The 20,715-nt window shown below is 52.5% G+C and overlaps 1 protein-coding gene across 1 annotated transcript; it reads right to left on the minus strand.

Moving 5' to 3' along the window:
* Window positions 1-523: 523 nt before the first annotated feature.
* Tas1r2 (taste 1 receptor member 2) lies at window positions 524-16,991 on the minus strand. Its single transcript, XM_032888024.1, has 6 exons — window positions 16,801-16,991; window positions 14,641-14,941; window positions 11,039-11,815; window positions 8,973-9,182; window positions 2,828-2,951; window positions 524-1,452 (listed from the first exon to the last, which is right to left on the minus strand). The coding sequence occupies exons 1-6, from the start codon at window positions 16,989-16,991 to the stop codon at window positions 524-526; spliced, it is 2,532 nt and encodes an 843-aa protein (XP_032743915.1).
* Between the last annotated feature and the right edge of the window lie 3,724 nt (window positions 16,992-20,715).

The raw sequence follows: 20,715 nt of genomic DNA on the forward strand, positions 1-20,715 counted from the left end.
GGCAAGTGTAGACTTAAAGACATGTTGGCCCACCGTCACCCAGACACAATGAATGCCCAGACTGAGTCTATGCCCTTCCTCAGGGAACCTCTGACATCAAGAAGGGACATTGATTTCACCGGAGGGAAGTTTATTCATAAGCAATAATGAAGGGCCCATGATGCCCATCTGACCATTAGAACACAGGAGCCCCAGGAACTGGAATGAAACCCAGATACACAGACATCTGGTCTCACAGCCACTAGCCACCAGCTGGGAGCCATCGGCCACGGCCCGCAGGTGCTCACTGTAACCACCAGATGGCAGTGGTAGGCCATCCTTGGAGCCCCATAGGGCGCCTTGGTGGTTTCGTCTATAAGTGGGTGGTAGGTCCTGGCCAGTGAAATGGCTTGGGGGTCGGGGGAGAGTGCATCATGGGTATTTTTAAGCGCTATGTGGGTAAAAATAGCTAAGCTGCAGAGAATGGCAGAGGAACACCATTAGCGTGGCCGGGGGGCTCTGCTGCTGAGGCCGGTGGGCGGAGCTAGCTCTTTCTCATGGTGTAGCCCTGGATCATGCTATTGAAATAGGCTGAGGTGTTGCGCTCCGGGTAGAAAAGGATCATGTAACACTTGGGGCCAAAGTATCCCAAGCCGATGGCCAGGAAGTTGAGCACAGTGACCAGGAGGTCCATGATGGTGACCAGCACGCCGTCGTGCACAGACATGAAGGTGCAGAGGGAGATGGAGGAGGTGAAGGAGAAGGTCATGCTGAGAGTGATGAACTTGGCTTCGTTGTAGTTGGTGGGCAGTTCCTTGCCCATGTAAGCGAAGCTGAAACCCAGCACAGACAGCAGCAAGTCCATGCTGGTGTTGAACAGTAGCCCGTTGCGGTAGTTAGGGTGGCACGAGAGGATCATGATGTTGGGGTCATCCGGGTCTGTCCGGCCAATGGGGTTGATGGTGGTGGCCAGCATGTTGCCCACCACCAGGGCCACCTTGATGGCCGTGATGAAGGCCACAAAGACATAGGGCCCGTGGTAACGCATCCAGAAACTGTAGGCACTTGGCAGGCGTCTGGCCATCTTGAAGACACACACGATCTGGAAGGAGCGCACGGTGATGCAGGATAGGCAGATGGAGAAGCAGACGGTGAAGAAAGCCTGTCGGCAGAAGCATGAGAAGACCGTGGGGGGCCCTACATACACGGGCACCATCCCAAACGCCAGCAGCAGGGGCACGAGCATCAGGAAGCACATGGGGCCACCGGCCGAGCGCACCATGGGTGTCTGGAAATGTCTCCAGAAGATGAAAAGAATGGCCAGTGTACTGAAGAAGCCCAGGGCAGCCAGTATGGCCACCACGATGGTGGGCACTTCATGCCACTCCAAGAAGGTAGGCCGCCGCTGGAAGCAAGTGATGTCGTTCTTGTAGGACCACATGGAACCCGGGCAGGACAGACAGTTAAACTCATCTGCAAGAGCCCACAGCAACCCCAGTCAGTGGGACTCCATGTGCGAGCGCCCCCTTCCTCGTGTTCTCTGGGCCTGGGCCCTGAGGCAGAGAGAGGCTAAAGAACTCCTATCATTTCCACGATTAAGCAAAGTTTCCCTGCCACCTCATCTCATGGTAACGGGGACCAGCCATGTTAAGTCATTTTTCCAAAGTCACAAAGCCGGTAAGTTATCAAATCAGGACTTAAACTCATGTCTCCTTGCTCAGAACCCACCAATTTCAAGACCTTTCTGCCAAGATATCGTTCTCTAGGGGTAGAGACCTGTAAGCACATCTTCAGCGGGGGTGGGAGGTTTTTTATGTATTTATATAGTGTGTGTGCATATGTGTGCGTGTGCATGTGTGTATACATGAGTGTTCAGATAGGAGGACCATATCAGTATTGTTCCTCAAATGCCATGCATCCATCCTTCCTTCCTTCCTTCCTTCCTTCCTTCCTTCCTTCCTTCCTCCCTTCCTTCTATCCTTCCTTCCTTCCTTCCTTCATTCCTTATTGAGACTAGCTCTTTTGCTTGCCTGGAACTCAATAAGTTAACTAAACTGGCAAGCCAATGAGCCCCAGGGAGCCACACGCCTTGACCTCCCCAACACTGGTTCCAAGTGCACGCCGCCATGTTTGGGTCTATTTCACATTGAATCCTGGGGATCAAACCCATGTCCTTGCAAGGTAAGCTCTTTACCAACTGTGTCTCCCCAACCTTACAGAGAGCACTGAGAGTCTTTAGATACTGTGGTGGGTACCAGAGATGGAGAGCTCCAGAGACCAGTAAAGTCTGTCCCCTGTCTACAGACCACTGAGGCTATGACAGGCCACCAGAAGCCTTCCACACACTTGATCAGCACTTAGCCGGGGCCCTGCTTGCTGCTGGGCACACAGCAAGTGTTTTTATTCAGAGGCGAAATCACCAATTAGTTTTTAATCAGGGAGGCCAGGCGAGAGCTTTTCACTCAACCCTGTAGTGTGTTAAACACTGATGTGAGTCCAAACACTGGAGTCAGTGGTCTAGAAAGAGAGTGGCTTTCAACCAAGAATTCAGTCAATGGGGACTGGGGAGGTGGCCCAGTGGGTGACCTGCTTGGCACACAGTGTGGGGACTGGTCCTGAAGTACCACACAGAAACCTATACTGGAGATTTCACTTCATGGGAAGCCACAAGAGGCACCAGGCCTGGTCTCTAGCCTGTGGATACTTGCAACCCTGGGGAAGCCCTCAGAGACCCTGACAAAGTGAAGGGACCCCTGAAAACTCCAGGACAGAGTGGGGACGCTGAGCCATGAACTGAGGCCCTGAGATCTGCTAATGAAGTTCAGAGCAGGGCTGATGGGACCCATACCTGCTGAGCGGTTGAGGTAGGTGCCTGGCATACAATCCAAGCACTCGAAGCAACAAGGGTGGAGGCCCACGGACTTTTTCATTTGCCCTGGCTGGCAGCTCTTGGAACACATGGAGACAGGGACCTGGAGGGAGGAAGGCGAGAGACTCTCAGTCCTCTTTCCTCACCCTCTGGGAGGCCCCTGCTCTCTCCCACACCCAGCAAGATGCTCCTCAGGAGAAGGTAGCCTGATCCTGTCTGAACTGCTGTTAGAACTAGATCTCTGCAGGACTCTCTCAGTGTCGCCTGTCTGTGGCCTAACCCAGTCCTCCACCCTCTGGTAAAGGCACCCAAGGGTGAAGAGAGACTTCAGAGGATGCTAACGAGATAGAGTGCAATAACCAGGGTCCTGGTAGCCATCTTATCACAAAGAGGACATCGTGGCCATCTTGGTGGGGGAGGGTTGAAAGCTATTGAGAGACCCTGGATCCATCCTTACCTGAACGGTCACTATTTATTCTGTTACCATGTTTCCATGTTACCTGCAGCTAGGACTCCTGGTTGGTTATGTCCTCCTGAAGACCAGGGATCTCAGGTGAGCTAGAACCCAAGGGCAGTGCCCGTGCCTACTGTCTCTACCGCAGAGGAGCCCAGCACACAGAGGTTGCCAATCACAGGATGAAGGGATGTGCTATACACAGAGGAGACATTGGGACTGAAGATGACGGGTGTGTCACATCTGAGCCTGGTGAGGGAGCCACTTGTGGATAAGACCATGATAGAGGCAGGAGAAGGGGCGATGCCTTGGGCAGCCACAGCTCTGGGTTGGGTACAGGCCTTCCTTGTACCTGGCCATCAGATGACATATCTAGATAACTTGTCACCTCCCTAGCACTTCACAGAGAAGCCTGAGTGACTTACGCTAGTCCAAAGTAAACATCCATGGGCTAAGATACCTCAGCTAGGAGAGGTGTCTGCAGCCAAGTCTGATGACCTGAGTTCAATCCCCAGAACCCATGTAAAGGTGGGAGAAGAGAACAGGCTTCACAAAGTTGTTCTTTAACCTCCATGTGTGTACCACAGCATGCATGCTCACACACACACACACACACACACACACACACACACACACACACACACCACCACCACCACCACCACCACCAATACCACCACCACCACCATCACCATTACCACCACCACCACCACCACCCACCATCACCACTACCACCATCACCACTACCACCATCACCACTACCACCATCACCATAACAACCACCATAACCACCACCATCATAACCACCACCACCATCACCACCACCCTACCACCCACCACCACCACCACCACCACCACCACCACCAACCACCACCACCACTATCATCATCAACTTAAAAGAATTAAACATCTAACCCACTACTAGGCTCCCTGAGCTGAATGGGGACTTCTGCACCAAGAACATGACCATGCACTGTGTAGGTGCACTGCTCTCAGCACAGACACACATGTGTCCTTTATCACATTGCCAGGTCCCTCCCACCTCTGAACTCAAGATCTCTTACCAGTGCCTGAGTAGCCAGATCGGGCCTGCCTGGCACCCTGAGACCTGACAGTGGCTTTCATTCACCCATCCACGGATGGTGACTCTGGAGAAATAACTCCATTGGCAATGTGTTTCCCACAAGAGCTTGAGGCCATCTCCAGAACTGAGGTCACAAGCCGGGGTGTGGTAGTTCGTGCCTGCGGATGCTGGTGCTGGGTAGTTGGAGGCTGGAGGATTCCTGAGGCCTGCTTCCCAGCCAGCCTAGCTAAATTACCAAATCCTAGGTCCCAGTCTGAGACCCTGTCTAAAAAATCCAGGCAGCTGCGAAGGTTAATCTCTGGCCTCCACATGTCCATACATACACGCTCACCTGCACACACATGTATGCACACCTGCACACACAGGAACTTAGAGCACAAACTGATGCCAGATGTTGGGGTGTGACAGCAAAGTCAGTAACGCAGAGCCCCGCTATAGTGAAAGCAGTGTCTTCATGAATAAGATGGACCATTATAGATGCCATGAAGGATGCTAAAGCAAAAATGCTACACAGGGGAGCTTCACTGAGGGTGGCTGGTTTCCAACTTGGTCAGGGAGAGCCTAGAGTCCCCACAGTGAGAAGACAGAAGAGCAAACTGGGAATTAGTGGGAAACAGCAACTCAGCTCCTCAGAGAACTGGGCTGGGGGTGCCTAACATAGCCCCAAAAGATACAGGTGGATACATGCATAGGGTATTCAGGAATACATAGAGCGTTCTAGTATGAAGGTCCTTGTGTAAACACATACGGCCCTAACAAGAGAGACCTAAAAGTACACAAAGCAAGAAAGAATGGAGGGAAAATAGAGATGTGTAGTACTCAATCATAACGGGTGGAAATGTCAACATCATATTTTCAATGACTACATAGAACTAAACGAGAATCCACAAAAAAGTAGAGAATTTGACCAATACCATGAAACAGCGTGCTCTAATGGGACACTGTAACAGGATGCTCTAACAGGACACTCTAACAGGACACTGTAACAGGACACTCTACAGGACACTGTAACAGGACGCTCTAACAGGACACTCTAACAGGACACTCTTAGCAGGATACTCTTAACAGGACACTGTAACAGGACACTGTAACAGGACACTCTAACAGGAGCAGGACACTCTAACAGGACACTGTAACAGGACGCTCTAACAGGACACTCTAACAGGACACTCTAATAGGACACTCTAGCAGGACGCTCTAACAGGACATTCTAACAGGATGCTCTAACAGGATGCTCTAACAGGACACTCTAACAGGACACTCTAACAGGACACTCTAACAGGACACTCTAACAGGACACTCTAACAGGACACTCTAACAGGACACTCTAACAGGACGCTCTAACAGGACACTCTAACAGGACACTAGCAGGACACTCTAACAGGATACTCCAACAGAACGCTCTAACAGGATGCTCTAACAGGACGCTCTAACAGGACACTCTACAGGACACTGTAACAGGACGCTCTAACAGGACACTAGCAGGACACTCTAACAGGACACTCTAACAGGACACTAGCAGGACACTCTAACAGGACACTGTAACAGGACACTGTAACAGGACGCTCTAACAGGACACTCTAACAGGACACTGTAACAGGACGCTCTAACAGGACACTCTAACAGGACACGCTAATAGGACACTCTAGCAGGACGCTCTAACAGGACACTCTAACAGGATGCTCTAACAGGACACTCTAACAGGACATTCTAACAGGACACTCTAACAGGACACTCTAACTGGACGCTCTAACAGGACGCTCTAACAGGATGCTCTAACAGGACACTCTAACAGGATGCTCTAACAGGACACTCTAACAGGACACTCTAACAGGACACTAGCAGGACACTCTAACAGGACACTAACAGAACGCTCTCAGGATGCTCTAACAGGATGCTCTAACAGGACACTCTGCTCTGTAGCAGCAGAACCCAGTACCTTACCCACTGAGTGCATGTGAGCATTCCCATTAGGTCCATGCTAGGCTACAATGTAAGGTTTGACCAAATTAAAAGGATCAAAATCAGGGTGGTCATGTTCTCCAAACACAGAAAAACCAACTTAGATAAATAACAGAAGGAAGGGCTGGGGAGACCACTCAAAGGTTAAGAGCACTGGCTGCTCTTGCAGAAGGTCCATCCTGGACTACATAAGAAAACCAAAGAAGAGGACTGGAGAGGTAACTCAGTTGGCAGAGTGATTACCCAGCACACAAGAAGCCCTGGGTTTGAACCCATCCCTCCATAACCCAAGGGCTTAGGGAGTGGAGGCGGGAAGATCAGATATTCAATTTCATGCTCAGTTACAAAATGTATTTGAGTCCAGCTTGGGTTAGAGACTCTGTCAACAAGGAAGAGAGAAGGAAGGAGGGGAGAGGTAAAGGAGGAAGAGAAGAATACCACCAGCTAGTAGGGGTCTTGCTTAGCATGTGTAAGACCCTGGGCTTGATCCCATCCCCGTAGAGCACACAAACAAAAAAAATAAGGAAGGACCTAAAATCACTGGTGTTCACTAGACTTAGAGTCATAGTGGTGGGATTCCAGTCCCCACTGGAGAGACATATCCACAGCAAACCAGCTGGTTCCTCTGAGGTCTTCCCACGAGTGGATGAGAGGGTCACAGAAGAAGGGGGCTTGGGCTCTCACAAGAAGCTGCATGGGTTATGCAGGGTAGGCAGCTGGGCACCTGAGGACAGCCCTTCTATGCCTCTGTCTTGGGGACATTTATGGTCAGGCAACTGGGGGCTGGGGTCCTTAGGAAGGAGGTTACCATCATTCCAGGGAGTCCCTCAGAGCAGCCACAGCCAGTGAAGGAGGGGGACTCCAGAATGGGGTGGAAGAGAGGGATGGTCACTGCCTGTCATTTGCCCATCAAATGTCCCCTTTGCACAGACAGGGCTGCCTAATATCGTAAAGGCTCGGTGATCCTACAGCCTCAAGCAGGACAATCTTGTGCAGTCATCACTGGCTAGCACCTCGCCTCAGCTAGTAGGCCGTGCCTTTCACTCTCCTCCATGGGGCCACGGTATAAGATGATGTCCGTCAGGAGCTGTGAGGCACCTGGGACCTGGAACTCCAAGGGCTTCGCACTCCACAGAGCAACCTGTGGCTACCAGAGGATGGGATCCAGGCAATCCATGCTGCACATTTCTCTCCCTTGGGACCCAGCTCTGAGGCAGATCCTTGGAAGGTAACAGGAAGATGGTGCTACTGTGGGCCACAGCAGTGTGTGGCTTGGGGACATTCCCTGGGTCTGGCTTTTCCTCTCCTCTGCTGCAAGCTTTCCTTATTTCCCAGTCTTGGTACTTGGAGGCATGTCTGTAATAATCTATCACACATGACCCATGCCTCAGGCTGTGCATTATGGGAACATAGATGGAGTAAGACCTCATAGGCCTTAATGCCCATGTCCTAAGTATATGATTTGACTCCACGGTGGAGTCATTGCCTATATAATTAAAGAAAAGAAGGGTCCCTCATCTGAGAGAACTAGGGTTCTTACACGGAGGGGATACGTGGAAACTGACAAGACCACAGAGAGACTCTCAGATGACGAAGGCAAAAATCAGAGTGGGGGGTTGGGGATTAGCTCAGTGGTAGAGCGCTTGCCTAGGAAGCGCAAGGCCCTGGGTTCGGTCCCCAGCTCCGAAAAAAAGAACCAAAAAAAAAAAAAAATCAGAGTGGGGCACCAACAAGCTGAGGAGAGCCAGGGAGTCTCAGCAAGCTGCCAAACAGGAGAGAGGCCAAGCAGGTCCCTGGCCTTTGCAGGGACCAGCCTCACTCTTCTGCTTGCAGAACCTGAGAAGAATGTCTATGGTTCAAGAAAACAGAAAGACATCGACCTGACTCACTCCGCAGACTCAACAGTGGTGATTGGCTATAGCTGGAAGGCTATGCAGAGAAAACCTTGACCTTAGACAAGCTGTGTGGAGTTAAGGAGATAGCACAACCTCTCTGTGCCTTCAGTGATCTAGCCTATACAATGGGGAGAGCAGTAGCCTCAGTCCCTGGGATGATGGGTAATCCTCTCAACTTGGTGAAATTTAGGATCTGAAAGGATGAACCTCTGGGTATGTCTGAGAGGGCGTCTCTAGAAAATCTTAGCAGAGAGAAGATCCACCTTGGATGTGGGTGGCACCATCACCCCATGGGCTAGGGCCCTAGCCTGAATAGAAAGAAGAAAGTGAACTGAGCCCCCCATCTCTCTGCTTCCTGTCTGGGGATGTGATGGGGTCCACCACCTTAGGCTCCGGAGGCCATGCTCTCCTGCCATGACAGACTGTGTCCTCAGACCCTGAGCTTCTGCACCCGTGAAGTGCTTCTTACCAGTTGCTCAGTGGTAGCATCAAGGAACGTGCCTGACCCATCACCTCAGGCTAATCCTGGAGCCACATGCACGTCAGCGCAGGGCTGTGAGCAGAAGCCCCTGACTCCCCGTCTCCCGGAGCTAAAGCCCCTTCAACTCCATAGCTCTCAGTTAGCAAGGAAGGACCCACAACCCAAAACGGAGACCCCTCCAGCTATTTCTGACGCATCCCTAGAACCCCTTCTTGACAAGCGCCCAGGCGCTAGCTACCCTCCAGGCTGACCGTGTTGTTGGGGGTGTACCAGGACACATTGTTAATGTAGGTCAGCCTCTTGCTGGTGGGAGAATAGGAGGCGATGCTTTGGAAGGGATTCTGGCTCAGGTCCCACTGCCACTGGATGATGTCCAAGAGCATCGGCATGTCCCCTTGTTGGTCGAAGAAGAGCCGGTTACCCAGGAGCGTAAAGTTGACGTGCCAGATCTCCCTGAGTAGCTGGAGAGGTCAGAAAGAAGAATAGCTGAGCTGGCACCAGACGGGAACAGACATCTGGGAGTCTACCCCACTCGCCACCTGCACGCCAGCCTCAACACCTGCCTAATGGGAGCACTGGGGACGTGGAACTGTCAGGTGGTGACTCTGGAACCTGAGGTACCTGCAGCTAGGTCTCAGCCTGGCCACTGTAGCCCTGTGAGGCTTTAGCCCTGTTGCTCAATCTCTCTGGACTTATAGTTTCTTGGCAGAAGAAGCTTCCAGTTTCTGGACTCTGGACCTGCATTAGAAACTTAGAATGGGGGCTGGAGAGATGGCTCAGTGGTTAAGAGCACTGAGTGCTCTTCCAAAGGTCCTGAGTTCAAATCCCAGCAACCACATGGTGGCTTACAACCATCTGTAATGGGATCTGATGCCCTCTTCTGGATTGTAGACAGCCACAGTGTACTAGAAAGAGAGAGAGAGAGAGAGAGAGAGAGACTTAGAGAGAGAGAGGAGTTGGAGAAATGGCCCAGCAGTTAAGAGGCTGCTCTTCCAGAGGTCCTGAGTTCAATTCCCAGCACCCACTCGGCACCTCATAACCACTTGTGATCTGAGTTCCAGAGGATCCAATGCCATCCTCTGACCACAGGCACTGCACACATGTGATGCACAGACATAACAGATAGGCAAACACTCTATAATAAAACTTTAAGAAAAAAAAATAAAGGGCTGGTTATGAGCACTGACTGCTCTTCCAGAGGTCCTGAGTTCAAATTCCAGCAACCACATGGTGGCTCACAACCATCTGTAATGAAATCTGATGCCCTCTTCTGCTGTGTCTAAAGACAGCAGACAGTGTACTTATATAAAATAAATAAGTCTTTTTTAAAAAGAAAACACTAGCTGAGAATAATGCTTTCTTCTCCTTTCTCTTAGGAGTTACCTGGGGCATCCCTCAGGAGCTCGCTCAACTGCAAACATCAGCTGGAACTGCCCCCCACCCATCATTCCTACGCCCCTAAACCAGAGGGTCAGCTCCCCAAACTGGTGCTAGCTCGAACGTGCTCCCAACAGAGCAGCCTGAGGCTGAACTGCAGTCCTAGCTCAGTTCTTAGCTGGCTTTGTGACTTTGGCTCCCTGTGCCTCAGTTTCCCTGATCAACCGTGAGGACACATCCTGGAGAGCGCATGGCAAGTGCACGTGTGTCCTGAACGGTGGCATGGGGTACCTGCATCTCAGCACTCAAGAGCTGGCACTCGGTGGGCCGCCAAACGCCTTTCAAAGGACTGTACCTTTCAAGACACAGGTACTTAGGACTGGGAACTTAGGTTCTGCAGCTATGGGATACGTGGCTGAAATAGAACAGAGTTGGGCTCGCTCTCTCTCTCTCTCTCTCTCTCTCTCTCTCTCTCTCTCTCTCTCTCTCTCTCCTCCCTCCTCCTCTCTCTCTCTCTCTCTCTCTCTCTCTCTCTCTCTCTCTCTCTGTGTGTGTGTGTGTGTGTGTGTGTGTGTGTGTGTGTGTGCGTATTACAGGGTGGGTAGTGTCCCTATGCACTGGCACAGAGCCCAGAAGAGGACATTAAGTGTCTTCTTTCCCTTCCCACCTTAATCCCTGGAAACAGAGTCTCTCACTGAACCTGGAGCCCCATTGTTGGACATCAACACCAACAAACCTCCCGCCTCTACCCGCCCCAGCATTGGGTTTATACGTACACACAGCTAAGTCCAGCTTCTTACATGGGTGCTGGGGATTCGAACTCAGACCCTGTGCTTGCTGGGCATCTGGAGTTAGGGGATGCCCTGTGGCTTCCTGTACCCTTTGCCCAGACTACAGCATGGCAATGGTGGAGTCAGCCCCTGCGAGTTTAGGACCTCACCTGCCACGGGTAGACCTTTTGCTTGGTGCAGCGGACCCGGTTACAGCGGAGGAGTCTGTGGAGGGCGTGGGCCACCGCGTAGACTGCCGAGTACACGCTGTAGACCACGCGCTCCCCCGAAAGCATAAGGATGTTGTTGAAGGACTCGGTGGTGTTCAAGCAGGCGTCACAGTCCTGGTTGCAGGTCGTCCGCAGGTTGGTCGTGTTAGGCACGGGATACCCTGGCTTGTCACGGCGCACTCGGAACTGACTGAAGCCAGGGATGGACACCCTCTGGATGGTGACGCCCAGAAAAGTACCCGTGTGGCGCAGCTCCGTGAGGTTATGCAGAACTGGGTCGATAGCCCAGGACTCAGAGGCGATCCACACAAAACCCGTGAAGTTCCAGCGGAGCACCTCGTGGAAGAAGCTATGCAGGCTCAGCTCGGGCGAGAACACCACCACGACGCGCGCCGAGGTCCGCCGCAGCTTATCCAGGATGTTGTCCAGTTGTCTCTGCTCCTCGGACCTTGTGACCTGGCTGGGCTCGGGTATGGGCAGAACCTCCTGGAAGGCAATGCAGATGTCGCTCGTGTTGGTCAGACGCTGGCTCAACAGGTGGCTGTTCTCGCGGCCGTAATCGTCGTCGCTCACCAGCACCACAATCCAGTTCCACTGGAAGTGAATCATCAGCTGCACCATGGCCTCGATGTGGTGGGTAGCGCTGGGCACTGTGCGTAGCATGCTAGGAAAGTGCCGCTTGTCCCGCAGCTTGTCGGAGATGGCGCTATATGTGATCTGCCAGAGAGAGGTGTTAGCAGAGGGGCTCCATCTGACATTACCCTGGTGACCCGTACACACCCAGTGTGTCTATGCTGTCATCATCATGGCCGCCTCAGAAAATGTGAGGCCCTACTATGCACCGTGCCCTGGCTGGGTGACCCACATGAGTCCCGTCTTCGCCTAGTGCACCTGTTACGTGTCACACCCTGGCTAGGTGGTAACATCTGTCTCTTCCCTGTTTAGCAACCCTGACTGAGCTTCTCCCACCTCACTGTCAGCCATACACCCTCTGCTGTGACCTCAGTGTACCCCCAAATGAGGCTCCCAGCCTCGTCTCTCTCCCACCACACCATCTTCCTTCCAAGACTCATGCAGCCTCTTATACAAAGATCGTTTCTAGGCCTGCAACCCCATGGTCCAACCCCAACCTCCCTCCTGAACCTCAGGCTTGGACTTGGGAATGTCCACCTCCCATCTCAAACTTGACTTTTCGTCCCATAAGCTTTATTGTGCATCTGGAATGGAACTGACCGTTGCCTGGAACCTTTCCCAGATTGCACCATTGTTTTAAACACGCTGATGATGAACCATCTGGTGTTAGCCATCCGAAGTCTGATCCAGGTTGATGAAGACAACCTGAACCAAGCTTCCAGTCTCGCCTCTTCGAGGATCACTGCCTGCAGGGTCCCCCTCATGGGAAGAATCCATCCCTTCCAGTTTCTAGGTCAAACACTGTGTCTCTGATCTTGTCTCACATAACACACGCCCATCCAGTTCCTTCAGATGTCCCTTGAGGGTGTCCATCCAGACCCATCAGTGATCTCTACTCCATTCCAGTCACCACCCTCAAGGCCCTGGCTCTGCTCACTGTGCCCATCAGGTGCCTTTTGCCGTGGCACCTGCTAACCCTTAACCTGGAATGCTCTCCTCTCAGTTGCTCGCCCACACATCTCCCCTGTGGTCCTCACAAAACCCATCTGATCACCACATTGAAACGTCCAATCTCTCAAGCCTGCTTCAGTCTCCACCCAAAACCCTCTACCCCCACCCATGGCTATTTTTGTTGTTGTTTTGTTTTGTTTTTTGTTTTGCTTTTGGGGACAAGGTTTCACTTGGCTGTCCTGGAATTCACTGTAGACCAGGCTGGTCTTGAACTCACAGAGATCCGCCCACCTCTGCCTCTGGAGTGCTGAGATTAAAGGTGTGCATTACCATGCCTGGCCTCCCCTGGCTATTTTACCATAGTATTACTAACATTCTTTATCATTCATTCATCCATATGCATTTCTGTGTCTTCCCATAAAAGACAGACTGCATGCAAGCAGGGGTTTGTGCTTGGTTCTCAGCTGATTCTCTAGCACCTACAACCATCCCCGGCACACAGTAGGTGTCCAGGAAATATCTGTTAGATGGATAAATGGATGAACTCAACCCTGGACCAGACATGGCACATCAAAATGTTAGCACCTGCTTAGCACCTACTAAGTATCTGACCCCACTCTGGGTACTTTGCAAGGTAAGAGCTGCTGCAGCAATTCCAATATTTGTGCCAGCCTACTGTGTGGCAATCTAACTTATAATTAATATCCTATACCTGTGCTTGACTAGGCACTTTCACCCACGCGGCTGGTGACAATTAGACCAATAGTTGTCAGAGCCTCCCAAGACGGCTGAACAGGTAAAGGCACTTGCTGTCAAGACTGAGGATGAGTTTGGTCTTTGAAGACCCACTCAGCGGAAGGAGAGAATCAACTCCCACACCATTCTCTGACCTTCATACATGTGCCATGACACATGCATGTACTCTCTCCCAGTAAGTGAAAATGTAATCCAAAAAGATTTAAGAGATGCCAGGAGTGGCCGTCCATTCCTTTAATCCCAGCACTCGGGAAGCAGAAGCAGAGGCAGGTGGATCTCTGTGAGTTCAAAGTGTTAGTGATTTCCAGGACAGCCAGGCCTATGTAGAGAGACCCTGCCTCTTGCCCCATTCCCCTACCCCCCACATTTAAAAGATAATAGCAGATGTTCAGCACTTTGGGGTATGTGTGCATGTGTGCACATGTGTATATGTGTGTATATGTGCACATGTGTGCATGTGTGTATATGTGTGCATGTATATATGTGTATACACACATATGTGTATTGTGGACATGTGTATATAGGTTCACATGTCTGTACACACATGGAGGTCAGAAGTCAACATTAGGCATCTTCCTCAGTCACTCGCTACCATATTTCTGGAGATAAGGCCTCGCTCACTGAACCTGGAAGTCACCAGTTTGCCAAGACTGGCTGACCAGTGAGCTCAGGGAATCTCCCTGTCTCCACACTCTCTCCCTCACTGCTTGTCCAGATTTTTTATGTGGGTGCTGGAGATTCAAACTAAGGTCCCGGTGCCTGCACACTTTACCATCTGAGCCATCTTCCCAGGCCCTAGTGGCACTCCTTGAGGGCCTACTATGAGTGAGTCAGGCCCTGTGCTAGGCAACAGAGCAAGCTTATACTGCCTGCTCTTTAGTCCTCATTCTGGAGAAAGATGCATTTTGTGGTAATGACAGCATTGCAGACCACCTACTGTGTGCTGAAAACTCTTCCGGGTTGACCACTTTAACCCACAGACAGTCCTGAGATGGAGTTTCATCAGCCCACTTTACAGATGGGGAAACCAAGGCTCAGAAGGATGAAGAGATTTGTCACAGGTTTCCCAGGAAGTCAGTCCTAAGCCTGAACGGCTGTCTGCCCCTACTCATGTTCCCACCATGCCTGACAAGGAGGAAGAGCTTCCCACCTCGGGACAGCTGCCCCTCTCACTCTCCCCTGTCACGTCTCCCAGGCATCACCTGTGGGATGAGGAAATGAGAGAGAATGTTGGACACGGTAATGGCAGACTCAGAGTTGTCGGGGCCAATGACAGCCACCACGTGGGGCATGTACTGGCTGTAGTCTTTGAGGATGGGCAGGAAGTCGTCGTCCTGTGCCAGGAAGTAGAGCCCAGGCTGGATATTGTTGGAGAGGTAACAGACATCCACCATCTCGTAGCCGAGCAGCACGCCGGGTAGCAAGGAGCTACAGTTGTTGATCTCCTCCACAGCGAAACGCATGGCCTGCATGAGGTTGTAGCCCAACACCTTCATGGTGAACCTATGGGGCCACACACAGAGAGGGGTGTGTCCACAGGGATAGGGGACTAGGACGGATGGCTGTTCTGTTCCCCGCATGAGAAAATACGACAAGGGACACTCTAAAAGGTTCTGGCAATCACATTCCTGTCACTACCGTCCCTATGACCCCACTGTGATCCCTGTGATCCCTACCACTGTCCATTCACACCCACAGTGACCTCCTTCATCACTGCCATCCCCGGTGTCACTGGCATGTCCCACTCTCCCAGCGCCGCCACCACCATTTTTACCATATGTTTGTGATCATCACTGACAACAATGACATCAGCACCACCACCACCATCACCAACATTACTGCCCAAACCATCATTATCACTAATATCATGACCAGCACCCTTACTACAGCATCGCAACTACCACCACCACCAAAACACCATCATTAAAACTATTAAAACAGTCACCAACACCACCATCACCTCCACCACCACCATCACCATCACCACCATCACCACCACCACCACCACCACCACCACCATCACCACCATCACCATCACTACCACCACCACCATCACCACCACCACCATCACCACCACCACCATCACCATTACCACCACCACCCACCATCACCACCACCACCACCATCACTATCACCACCACCACCACTACCACCACCATCACTACCATCACCACCATCATCATCACCACCACCATGACTACCACCATCACTCCCAACCATCCTCATCACCACCATTACTGTAACTACTACAACCACTACCAACATCATCCCTACACCCATGTTAACTACCACTGTTATCAATAGTCAGCATTGCTAATGACATCACCACTTCTCTGCCACTAGCACTGTCAACCACAGACCTCATCATCACAGGCATCAGAGCACTTAGCACCAGCTCCCCAGCCTCCCCAGCCTTCCCAGCCTCCCCTGCCTCCCCAGATTCCTCTGCCTCCCCAGCCTCCCCTGCCTCCCCAGCCTCCTCTGCCTCCCCAGTCTCCCCAGCCTCCCCAGCCTCAGGTCCACACAGCATCCTCTTCATTGTCTAAGTGGTGAATTCCCACAGTCGGCTCTTAGTTAGCTCACTCTGTCCCCTCCCCCTTCCTCTCCCCCCCCCTTTCTCTCCCCTCTCCCCTCCTGTCCCTTCCCACCCCCCCTTTCCCCATCACCCAGAATGTTTCTCTTTCTGAGCAAGACCAGGATGACTCCTATATGCACTCAGTCTCTAAGTGGTGCTGTCACCCCAAATCGCTCACACTAGGGGAAAGGGGACTCCCCAACCCCTGAAGCACTCCGTGTCTCCCCAGCCACAACTTGGGAACTGCAAGGCTCTCCTCCAGTGTCCAGTGTCAGAGCTCACTACCAAACGCCACCTTCTGCCTGGCAAGACAGAGCCTGATGTCTAGACAACGCTTTGACATGGTCTTATTGGGGGTGGGGGCTCCCCCGTTCGTCAAAGTGGCTGAGGATGGCTTCAATGGTGACCCAGTGAGTTTAAACACCCAGTCTTTCCAGGGATGTAACATAGGGACAAAACAGATCTCCGGGTTGCAAACAACCGCTTAAAATTTCAACAGATGGTGCAGGAGGGGTGGGGGTAGAGGGCACTGAGGGCTACAGGCTGGATCTAGGATTGGATGGCTGTCACACAGATCATGCAGGGGACACTGGGAGATAGCAGGCTGGATCTAGGTTGGGGCTTGGTGCACAGACCATGCAGGGAGCACTAGGATCTAGGATTGTGGGGCAATGACTTAGCAGATGCACTCTGGACCCTGTCCTGGCCTCCTAAGCACTGTACTTTCTAGGGTCCCCACTCTCTGCTCTGCCCCTCCATCACTACTTGTGACTTCACGGGAACTCACTCATTGCACTTGGGCACCTGCAGGTAGCTGAGGTGGGAGATGCTCTTCACGTTGGCATGGAGGGTAAAGAGGCCACCCAGGAGGTAGTCCCCGGCCAGGTGGAAGTCAGAGTTCTCTACCAGCTTGCCTGGCTTAGGCAGAACATGCAGCAGGAGAGACAGCAAGCAGAGTGTCCTTGCCTGGGGACCCATGACAGCAAAGTGACAGCCGTAGAGGATGCCCAGCTTCACTGTGGAGCAGGTCAGTCCACACCGAGGCATTTGCACAGACATTTACATAGTGACAATTCTTCCCTGGGGATGGGCGGACATCCCTAAGGGCTCCGGGCAAGGGACAGAGACTGGAGCAGGATATATTTGTGGGGCCCAGGGGGGCCCACATGGCACGGGAGAACAATGCGTCTTTACGACATGGCTGCACCCGGCCTTCTGCCTGAGCTCATACCTGTGTAGCCACTGGCTGTGAAGGTGACAGTCAGCCGTGGTGGACATGCAAAGTGCATAAGGAAGGCAGAGGAGATAGCCATGGGCACAGTGAGCCCAACCTCGTCCATTGGCTGGCATACAAGAGAAGGAATACCAGCAGGCATGCAGCCCAGAGCTGCCCCCACCCACCCAATGGACAGAGAAGACTGGGATATCCCAATCTCCTTTCCCAACCATCATCCTCGTGGTGCCCTTGTGACCCCTATTCCCTATCTCTTCAGTCTGGTCTCCCCACCTACCCTCCTCCTGCACACACTGGGCGCTGGAGCTGGCTTAGGGTGCAGGGTGTGGACCTCTTCATGGCAGAGCCTGTAAGCTAATCTACTGTTGTTCAGACACTGGGTAGAGTACTGGGGAGATCTGCACCAGTTCCCCACGGGCTGAGTCTCCACTTCAGCCTCATGGGATGTTAAGACATCTCCAGACTGGTTGGCATGGTGATGAAGGGTTGGCATTCCAGCACTCTGGAGGTGGAGCCTTGGCTATACAGGGTGCTGGTTCATTTTCGTCCACTTGACATAGTCATCTGGGAAGGGGGGCCTCAGATGTAGAATTGTCTCCATCAGACTGACCTATGGGTAGATCTCTAGGGCACTTTTCTTGATCGATATGGGGGGGGTGGGCTTGGCTTACTGTAGGAGGTGCTGCCCCTGAGCGGTGGTTCAGAATGGTCTGAGCAAACAAAGCCAGCCATGGATAGCAAACCAATAAGCAGCAGTCCTCCACAGCCTCCAGGCCGCTGCCCTAACTCCCCTCCAAGATGCATGATATCCTATAAGCTGCAAAGAGTCATTGCGTTCGCTCAGTATGTTATCACAGCTACTAGAAGGAAACTGGGGGAAAGGGCCAGCCTGGGCTACCTGAGATGCTGTCTCCAAAAAAAAAAAGGAGAGAGGGAGAGAGAGAAGAAAGAAATATCTAAAGAGGTAATGAGCAAGGCATTAAGGTTTCTGCAGACTCTCGAGGTGCTTTCTAGATGAGAGCCCACTCCTCCCCACTCCTCAGCAAACTGCTGTCCCAAGAAACTGCTGTCCCAAGAGCCTCGGTGTCTCTCATCTGTGAGAAGCAGATACAACAGCCCCCGCTGCCATTACAGCAGGCTGCCGTGGAACTGAGATCATACTGTGGCTTCGGGATCATGGGGCCCATACACGGGTCCCCATCCCTACTGGATGTGCAGCCTCCAAGACTGAATGATTTTTTTTTTAATTGAGGCTGGATGACCCTTAGTCACCAAGTGTCCCACTCTGAGGCTGACACCCCAGGACTCTGCTGCTTCATGTTTCATCGGGTCCCCAGCCACTGAGAAGTGACAGGCTTGAGGGTGGAGGCTCAGGGATCGAGACGCCACCATCGCCTGTACAAGACGCGGTAGCTGTGTCCGCTGGTTCAGCATCCAGGGGTGTAAACTGAAGCTCAAGACATCATTTCCTGCAACACTGGTACCCGGGCAGCCACCTGTCCTTTGGGGTCCTCATCAGGGAAATGGGTGGGACAGGGCACACTTTTACCAGCTATGAAGGGTGAAATCAGATTTGTGCTACATTTATTGTGTGCACGTGTGCATGTGTGCATGTGTGCATGTGCATTCACATGGTGATCGAGAGCTGCTGCCCGAACGGGTTCTTGCCATCTACCCTGTGCATTGAGGGGGATCAAACTCAGGTCATTAGGCTTAGTGGCAAATGCCTTTACCCTGAGTCACCTTGCCAGCCAAGTTAAATTCTCTAAAGCCTTTAGACCAGTGCCCAACACACAGCCTGTGCTCCAGGCCAGCCTGGCCTAGAATTTAACCATGCTGGGCTGATGCCTGAACCAAGGACATGAAGACAAGGCTGGGTAGGAGCAGGTGTAAACCCTGTCATCTCCTCCGCCCCATCCCGCTGAGGCTCCCGGTTGCCCGGTGTCCAGGAGGCAGCAGCTGGTCCCTCATTTCCCTAGACCACATGCTTGAGTGACAGTGTGTGAGGCAGCGGGCCGCGGCGACGTCCGGCCACAGTCAAATGGTTCCTGTTTGGACTCAGGGCTGCGGCTGGGTCTCTGGTACACCGCAGGGAAATGAAGGGGCTCTGTGGGTGACCGTGCACACATGGGGACTGACACGGAGGACCATCCAAAGCAGCCTCAGGGATCCCATCCAGGGATCGAGTCCTTGAGAGCCGGCAGCCTCAAGCCTAAGGGAACAAGGCGGTGGCTTTGAGTCCCCTCCTCCCCCAGTTGGAAGGGTCATTTGTGGCAGTGATATAGGAACCCAGAAGCCAGTGACCTTATGGAGCAGACTGCCCAGAACGCAGACTACAGGCCGAGACTCGGGTTCAAATCTCCCTCCCCCTATGCTCACCACCACCCCTGACCTCCGCCAGCCCTGCCACAGAAACCAAATACTGTCCTGGTATGATCAGCTGTAGAGAAGAGCTTCCGGAGGTGCGTGGGTGTGGCTCAGTGGCACAGTGCTCACCTGTCACGGTCCACACTACCCTCCGAGCTTCGCCATGTCGCCCAAGGACTACAAGAAGAAAGATGCCGGAGAGTGGGCCAAAAGGACAAAGACCCAGTAAATAAATCTGGTGGCAAGGGCAAAAAGAAGTGGTCCAAAGACAAAGTTCGGGACTAGCTGAGCAATCTCGTCCTGTTTGACAAAGCTACTTATGATACACTCTGTAAGGAAGTCCCCTACTATGGCTTATTACTCCAGCTGTGGCCTCCGAGAGACTGGAGATTCGAGGTTCCATGGCCAGGGCGGCCCTTCAGGATCTACTTAGTGAAGGACTCATCAAGCTGGTTCCAAAGCACAGAGCCCAAGGAATTGACACCAGAAAACACAAAGGGTGGAGACGCCCCAGCTACTGGTGAAGAAGCATGAACAGGTTCAATCATTTGGGAAAATAAAACTTTGTTCAGGGTCCATCTTCAGTGCTGTAAAAGCTGCTCGGTATGCCTGTGAGTGATTGGCACCTTTCATCCAAAAACAGAGCTAAAGATGCCATCCTTCCCTTCTGTGAGGCACGGCCAGGGCACCTGTGTTACCGCTGTCCACAAGGGAGTGACTGTGGCCAATGAGCTTGAGGGCTTTGTTGATGGGCACGGCCCCTCACTGCCTCCTTCTGTAGGAATCAGTTCCAAGGGCCACTTGAATGGGTCTCCCCAAGGTGGACACAGGAGTACAGCAGGGGGGTCTGGGTTCGAATCCCAGCATCCCTGCTCTCCTGGGAAGTGCTGTGTCAGCTCTACCCGATTCCTCATCTGTACAAAGCGGGTGAGGCTGTCCCTGCTGGTGGGGCTAAGAGTAAGGTGACAGGGTCCTTGATGTGTGTATTAGCCAAGGCTCTCCAGGGGACACAGAATCCATGTGTAGGATGGGGAGGTAGGTTTGAAGAGAAGGACAGTGGGAAGATGAATGGGGCAGGCCAGGAAATCAGGGAGCCTCTAC

Source organism: Rattus rattus, chromosome 1 (genome assembly GCF_011064425.1).
Source record: "Rattus rattus isolate New Zealand chromosome 1, Rrattus_CSIRO_v1, whole genome shotgun sequence".
NCBI classification, from domain to species: Eukaryota; Metazoa; Chordata; class Mammalia; order Rodentia; family Muridae; genus Rattus; species Rattus rattus.